The 7,637-nt window shown below is 40.7% G+C and overlaps 2 protein-coding genes across 2 annotated transcripts in view; one reads left to right on the forward strand and one right to left on the reverse strand.

Annotated features, from left to right (window-relative positions):
• Nucleotides 1-6,273, forward strand: part of LOC106808104 (craniofacial development protein 1-like) — a 10,771-nt gene extending 4,498 nt beyond the window's left edge. The window contains exons 2-8 of the mRNA XM_014810679.1: nucleotides 1,669-1,809; nucleotides 2,156-2,255; nucleotides 2,470-2,586; nucleotides 2,935-3,050; nucleotides 3,267-3,432; nucleotides 4,423-4,508; nucleotides 5,089-6,273. Of these exons, the coding sequence (XP_014666165.1) occupies nucleotides 1,669-1,809; nucleotides 2,156-2,255; nucleotides 2,470-2,586; nucleotides 2,935-3,050; nucleotides 3,267-3,432; nucleotides 4,423-4,508; nucleotides 5,089-5,176 (814 nt within the window). The 3' untranslated portion in view covers nucleotides 5,177-6,273. The remainder of the gene's footprint in view (nucleotides 1-1,668; nucleotides 1,810-2,155; nucleotides 2,256-2,469; nucleotides 2,587-2,934; nucleotides 3,051-3,266; nucleotides 3,433-4,422; nucleotides 4,509-5,088) is intronic.
• The window catches only part of LOC106808093 (nudC domain-containing protein 1-like), a gene marked incomplete at its 5' end in the record, with an annotated part of 19,878 nt that continues 18,296 nt past the window's right edge, over nucleotides 6,056-7,637 (reverse strand). Inside the window, 2 exon segments of the mRNA XM_014810659.1 lie at nucleotides 6,056-7,045; nucleotides 7,377-7,499. Of these exon segments, the coding sequence (XP_014666145.1) occupies nucleotides 6,608-7,045; nucleotides 7,377-7,499 (561 nt within the window).

A 7,637-nucleotide genomic window follows, 5' to 3' on the forward strand; every position in this document is an offset into this window, starting at 1 on the left:
CAAGGCGCACGCGACCGCGGGAACGTCCTACGACAGTATGCAGCACTGGCAGCTATGGATCCGTGCGCCGAAAGCTTTGACCGGCGCACGCATCTATAGCTGCCAGCGAACAGTCCACAATTTTAGTGGGGGACACAGAGGGCAGACATTTGGGACGTGAACAGTGTTCACTTGTTATAAAACATAATGTCTCTGTTCGTAACCGAGCTGTGTCACGCGAAATCACAGAAAGACTGACGAAATTTTCGCGTTCGCAAACCTTGCCCAGTAAAAAACAGGGATAAACGTCGCCTCTAATTCAATTGTAATTGTATCTTAGGTCCCTCTCTTCACTCTTGTCTTTCACAAGGCACTCTAATGCAGCTGCGGGGATTATCTAAAGAAACAGGAAATTAGCAAAACTGAAACTCATACTGCAATCCTTCTACTTCGTGTGCACAGGCACTTGGAGCGTTTCAATAAAATATAATGCTAAATAAATACGAAATCTATTATACGGAAACGGGGTGAACCAGCAAGGAATCTGCAGCAAGGCATGACATCGCCATCAGCCCCCGCTACGTTGTAGCCTGTTGTGCAATAAAGTATTATTATTACTGTAGCCAGCGCAATAAACATGTTGGCTTAAGCCTGGCGCACATTGCCGAACATTTTCCCGAACAAATGTTTTTGTCTGGCAATGTGCGGGTGAACAATTGCTCAGCGCACATTGCCGAACATTTTGCAGCGAACAACCTCGTGGTGCCGTCTAGTAGCTGTGTTGTAAAGAGTGACGTGATCGGCGTGTGGCCAATCGGCGTGATAGGCATTTACAAATGTTCCTAGAATTGTTCGACATTCCGCGCACATTGACGAACATTCGACGAACAATGTTCGAGATATCAAACATTTCTGATCTTCAGAAACATTGTTCGGAACAAATGTTCGGCGACTTTTTTCACCGCACACTGCCGAACATTTCATGGAACATTGCTACGATAATGTTTTTGAGCAAAATGTTCGGCAATGTGCGCCGGGCTTTAGTCCCACCTCTTGACATTCACACTCTACTCACATTAATTTGCCCAAATTGTGCCATTTATAGAACGCAAACTATCGTACGACCCAACGTTTACAGCCGTATAAATTGTTGTGGTTCATCTTTTATACCTAACAACATACCGTGTTGTTAATATAGTATTATATACTATAAATGATAGTTTTGATAAAGAATATATTACGCTGCAATCCTATACTTTCGTTCAAGGTCAGTGTCAGTGTAATTCGTTTACATCAGTGGGTTAATGCATATCAGTTGATATCTCCAGCTACAATAATTACTTTGATTAGTCAACTTTATCGATGAAACTATTTTCTTAATCTTGAATATAATCACACTGTCACAATCACGATCAGTATTGTTAATGTATTTTACTTAAAATTCTATATGCTGGTCTGGCAAACCAATATTTCTGTTTTTCAATGAAAAGATTTTTGCCATTTATTTTCAAAAGGATTGGGAACAAGTAAGAAATAAAAAATTTCAAAATACTAGAATATATGTCACAAGCTATTAAAAATATATCATATACATCGATTATTCTAGTTACTTATTATTTAAACCATAAACTATATCATTCCAGTTGTGTCGTTCGCCCTCGCTTTAATAATCTGAGTCATATTTTCCATTGTAGGTGAAGAAATTGTTTCCGAAGAAGAAGAATCCGGTGATGATGAGGGAGATTCACTGGAATCAGCCGCAAAGGTCCCGAATGGGCAAAAACTGCCAAAGAAGAAGCGGTCAAAAACCAGCAAACTTCTTGAAGTTAGGTGTGTTATTGCTTATCTCGTAGCAATCGGATGTTTATATAATCCCAATAATTCGTTTGTCCTTATATATTTCATATTTCTTGTTTTTTGAATATTTCCTGATATACAGTCGTAGTCAGACAATTGGTATTCCAAAAAGCAAACAGTTGGTATTCCAAATAAGAAAATTTACAAAGTGTTGCATATATGATTGTTCTTGTTGCATAGTACTTTGCATAAGATATATTATAAACACATGTATGTTCACGAATTTTGTGATCACAATAGTATTGACACCTTCACAGGTAGTGATAAATTGGTATAATAGCGTATCCTATTACGTCAATTTTTATTATTACTCCCACAGAAAAAGGAAGGGCGGTATTCAGTTAGACGAAGAGGAGCCGGCGACCATGCAGGAGGAAAAGAAAGACAAGTGTCCAGATTTTGCAAGTGAGAAAAAACAGGCAAGTTGTAGCACACTTAGTGTAGGTGGTAATTGATGTTGGTTGTGCGTGAAATATTATTCACGCTGTAGCAAAAGCAGTACCGGGAGTTCATTAACGAAAATTTGAACGATTATACACGATCCCAAGAAACTTCCGAGTAATTGAATTCATCGATTGTGACCGGATGTAAACAGAATACATTGAAGAATCTTCGTTTTCTCATTGTCTCTAGATTATTCAAGAAAAAGAGAAGGAGAAAGCAGATGCACTTTGGGCAAGCTTCAATAAAGACCTACCTAGTAAAAAGCAGAAGTTAGCTGCCTCCCAACAATTGGCTAGTCCTAATAATGTAGGTTCTGTTAGTATTTCATTCATAAAGTACTGTGCCAGGTCTGACAAGCACGATATCTGTTACCACTTTCCTCAAACCATAACTTCAAGATAATCATATGATTCAGGGATATTCATATTTGGGCATGTGAGATACATATGAAATTTTCCACACATTTACTTGCTTTTTATCTCAGAAGTCATTATATTTTTCTAGTTTTTAGGCAAATTCTTAGTCTGCATAGTTATTAATAGAGAATTTACATTAATTCCCACAAAGCAAGTATGCAAATCTAAAATTAAGTGTGTGACATACGAATCTACTTTTTTCTTGTACATAAACTTTTGCTTCTTTATATTGTCGCAGAAACCATTATCTTCCACAACAGAGAAGACTGTTTCTGAAGTCGTCTCTGGGAGCGGAAAGAACCCAACCCTTGTAGTGATCACTAAGGTTTACGATTTTGCCGGAGAGGAGGTGAAGTAAGAAATGTATTTATCTCACCTATAGGAAATGATAAGCAAATTTTCAGTGCTGAAGTGAGTGTTGAGTCAGAACATACCTCATATAATCTGTCGGTAATCATTGATCATTATATAATCTTGTATATAGTGGTCGTTAATTTGTAATCCCCCCTTACCCCATATCGAAACTGAACCTATTGAAAGAACATTTTAAAGCTAATTTGCATTTTGCAGAGTATCTAAAACAGTCGCAGCGGATTCGAAAGAAGTTGCAAAAGCAGGTAAAGTGGGAGCGGGCGTAAATGGACAGCCAGCGAACGTGAGACCAGGTGGGAGCAAGCAGCCTGGTCTCACCGGCCTCTTGGGACAGATCGGGAAGAAGAACAAACTCAGTGTGCTGGTGAGGCCATAATAAAAATGTTGTTTGTTTGCCCTCACCCGACCGACTCGCCAAAAAGGGGCTGACTCAAAAAAATGTATTGATCTTTTTTCTTTTCTTTTTAAACAAATTGTATCACTGTACATTATATAAATCGGTAGGCAATACATTATACGTACCAAGCAAAACAAACATTCAACATAAAAGGTATCTCCACACAAGCACACCCAAGCATGTAGACACCATGCTGAATTTGTAAAAAGGCCCCCCCGCCCTCCAAAAAAAACCCGACCTACCTACCCAAACTTTTCAGCCTGGGTAGGGTGAGGGCAAACAAAGCTTTTTTTACTTGTGGCCTGAGAAGTAAAACCCGTTTTGTTTTTGTTTCTTTGGAAATAACGCCATCAGGGTTTCTTCTACATAGGAAGCACTGCGGCGCACCGCCGTTGTCAAATTTAAATGCGCAGCGTGAGACTTGGTGGGACTGCTAACAGAGTAAGATTTAAACTAAAAGGTGAAATTTTATTTTGGGGGTGCCTCAAATGCAGTCTAAGACAATCACATTTTTAAAATTTTGCTTGGGGAGACCCCCGAACCCCCTCTATCTCTCCCCCCCCCCACGTCTGCCTGCAGAAACCACATTCGTGCCTACCTGCACGCCTTTGAATCCATCATGTGCGCTTTTTCCCCAAACTGGCCATTACCGCCGTTGTCTAATTTTCCTTCAGAAGAAACCCTGGCCATTGACGTCGCGGATTACAATTTTTAAATTAAGTGTTCTTTGTCATTGACGCTGGATAGTTGAAAAAGTAGTTTAGTCATTCGAAACAATCGGTCTTGTCTCCGACTGGATCTCACAATACTAATGTAACATACATGCGTTCACACACGTGCTAAACATTAAGTGCATGTTGGAACATGAAACTTTTGCTCTAACCAGTAATAACCAGAGTAACCAGAGTTTCGAATATCGGTATTGTCAAGGTACAGTGACATGCATGTTTTTTACAGGACAAATCTAAATTGGATTGGGATAGCTATAAGAAAGATGAAAAGCTGGAGGACGATTTGAAATTGCATAACAAGTCAAAAGGATCGTAAGTGTTGTTTTTATTTTATATTGTTATCGAGAGCACAAGCACTATAGGGCAACCAATGATAAAAACTTAAACCATGTCTACGCTTCAGTTGAATTAGGCCTGGAACACGCCTATGATAATCAGAGACTGGTACATCTTTACACTTTTAGCTTGGCTCAGGAACAAGGCAGGTGGTCAATTGGTGTTGTTGTTTACAGATAGTGTGCTCTTGATCGTATATATGTATTTCGTCCTAGTCAGTCACTGCTGATTGAAGGTGTAACACTCATTGGGATTAATATATGTTATACTTTTGGTTTAAATTAAACATTTTGTAACGTGTAACCAACAATCATTTAAAATTCATCTCTCTTTATGTGCTAGTTTAAAAGCCATTATTAATGAATGACAAAGTCCTCGTGAATATTTCTTAATTTTTGCAACGAGAAAGCTAAATTAAATTGCCTATGCTAATATATAAATAGCAACAACATAAATGGAAGGAATTTGAAATTAACACAGAGTAATCGCAGGGCGAACATTTTTTGGACATCTCTACTGTCATCATTACAAAAACACGTTGTATGTGCTTGTCCAGGTACCTCGAGAAACGTGCGTTTCTGGAGCGGGTGGACTCGCGGGAATTTGAGTACGACCGAGTCGTCAGACAGGTCAGCAAGCCGTGAGTGCCAGACACGAGCACCAGCAGTATCGTGTCGCCGGCGAGCGTGCGCGTGCAGTATAGCCAATAGATTCGATGGTGACATGAACTTCAATGGCTTGCACTGAATAATACTGTATCAACAGCAGTTGCAACTACTGTGGTGACGTCAACGCTAGCAAAGACACTGCATGTCATCGTGTCACATCAGCAGCAGGTGGAACCACTGTGGTGACGTCAACAGTAACAAGGATGCTGGGATGTCATCATGTCACAGCAACAGCGGGTACGACCACTGTGGTGACGTCAACGCTAGCAAAGACACTGCATGTCATCGTGTCACATCAGCAGCAGGTGGAACCACTGTGGTGACGTCAACGCTAGCAAAGACACTGTATGTCGTGTCATAGAAGCAGGTGGAAGCACTGTAGTGATGTCCCCGATGACAAAGACACTGAATGTCATCATGCCACAGCATCAGGTAGAAGTGCTGTGGTGACATTAAAAGTAACAGCATGACACCTGCACACACGTGCATCGAAGAGTATAATATTATATATTTTAATTTAAAGGATGTTACACGGAAAGGGAATGTTTCAGACTTGTCCCGTCGCGTGGATAATCAAGTGTCTTTATTGACATGAATGAAATACTGATTCTTGATTCTGGCTAACTTGGTATTCCATGTATTACTGATACTTTATGATTAAATTACTCATGTGGTATGCCCTTTATGTCTGTGTTATGGGTTGGGGAAAGATGAAGCTCCACATTCGTGTCGTACGTGAATCACATGGTCACAGATAATGCAAGATGCTTGCACCAAAAATGATTAATGTAGCAAGTTGTAGTGTAGTGAACCAGTCACATCACATAAAAAAATGTTTTAATTTCTAGCTCATAAACTTATCAACTTAAAAACTTGTCATTGTTGGATAATCATGTTTAAGGTGTTTCTGTATTCATAAAAGAAATTCACTATTCATAAAGCAAGTGACAACAAAATACCTGTTATAAAACTTGAATCTCTGTGACATAATTATATACTTCTTGCAAATCAACATATACTTCTGAAATGTGACGTGCTACGTTTTGAACGTTGGAATAAACTGAGTATTTGTAGAAACGTCTTTGTGTGAGATTATGATTAGCTACACCTAATAAGTTTTACATTCATGCATCCATCCTCGTGCATGACTGATGCATCACATTGATACAGACAGTATAGTTATTGATGCAAAAATAAATCTAATTTATCGTAGAAGTTACAGTGTAGAAGAAGTCATTCGTAGTAGTAGAACAATTCTCGATCATGGTTGCAAAACCCACATATTCTTAAAATATGTAATCGGAGACAGTCGCCATAGTATTCTTGGAGCTCTGCCAGATGTGGGAGTTGGCTCGTTTTGCGTATCGTCGCAGTTCGCATCGTCTGTCCGTTTCGCATCGTCGAACATCACACGACCTTGAGCGCCGAAAGCGACTTCGCCGTCAAAACGAATATCCACTCGTTCGTGACGCGGAAACCGACGATCTCGTCCGCGGAATCCAGACTGACGACCTGCTGCTTGGCGACGTTCTTGACGTCGGCGCCGGACTTCCGGTTGCGAAACTCCGTCTTCACGGCAACCGCCTGCCAGTAGACGTACACGTGGCGCGCGCAGTCGCATAGTGCGACGAACGAGCGGTCGGCGGCACAGGCAGCATACTGCAGCTGCTGCTTCGACGCCTGCACGTAGCCGAGGGCGTTGAAGGTCGCGACGTGCCGAAATTGCGCGGAATCGGAGTCCGGCTGCCAGAGCAGTCCGTCGACGTCGTGACGAAGGCAGAGCGCGCGTGACGCAGACGATGGCAAGTCGACGTTGAATAACCACTGATTGCTGCTGAGGCTCGCCTGCAAAACCCAAGTGAGAGGGGGCATTGCATTGGTATTTTGAGTTATTCCACGATCGCTCCAGCTACGTATACGAGTGCATTAATGTTATTATTAATATTATTATTGTTGTTATTATTATTATTAGTTAAACGTGATTATTATTATCGACACAACATCTCAGCGAGTATACATGAGTAGCAGGTTAGAGATAACTGAGAAAATTCTTAGGGCATTTTTCCAGCTAATTACGTGACCATATGTACAACGAACATGATAAATAATTCCCTACTTCTGTTAAACAACAACAAAAAATATTTAAGTGTGAATTTTCGAAAGTGGCAACGCTTACTTGGTGGCTAGCAACATGAGATTCCCCATCTATCCGCACCAACAAGGCAGTGTCCTCCGGGAAGGCATCCACCTCCTCCATGTCCTGGTTCGAGAAGACAACAGGCTTATCCGGATCGGCGTTCTGATGAGGTAAGAGCATGATTGTAAGGTAGTGATAATAATACTTTTGTTTCCTACGATATGCAATCATATCACTAGCTTTACAGTTAAAGGGACAGTAGCCTCTAGGATTTTACTGCATACAACTGTACTTACTGTA

Source organism: Priapulus caudatus, unplaced genomic scaffold, assembly GCF_000485595.1.
Source record: "Priapulus caudatus unplaced genomic scaffold, Priapulus_caudatus-5.0.1 Scaffold253, whole genome shotgun sequence".
Classification (NCBI taxonomy): domain Eukaryota; kingdom Metazoa; phylum Priapulida; class Priapulimorpha; order Priapulimorphida; family Priapulidae; genus Priapulus; species Priapulus caudatus.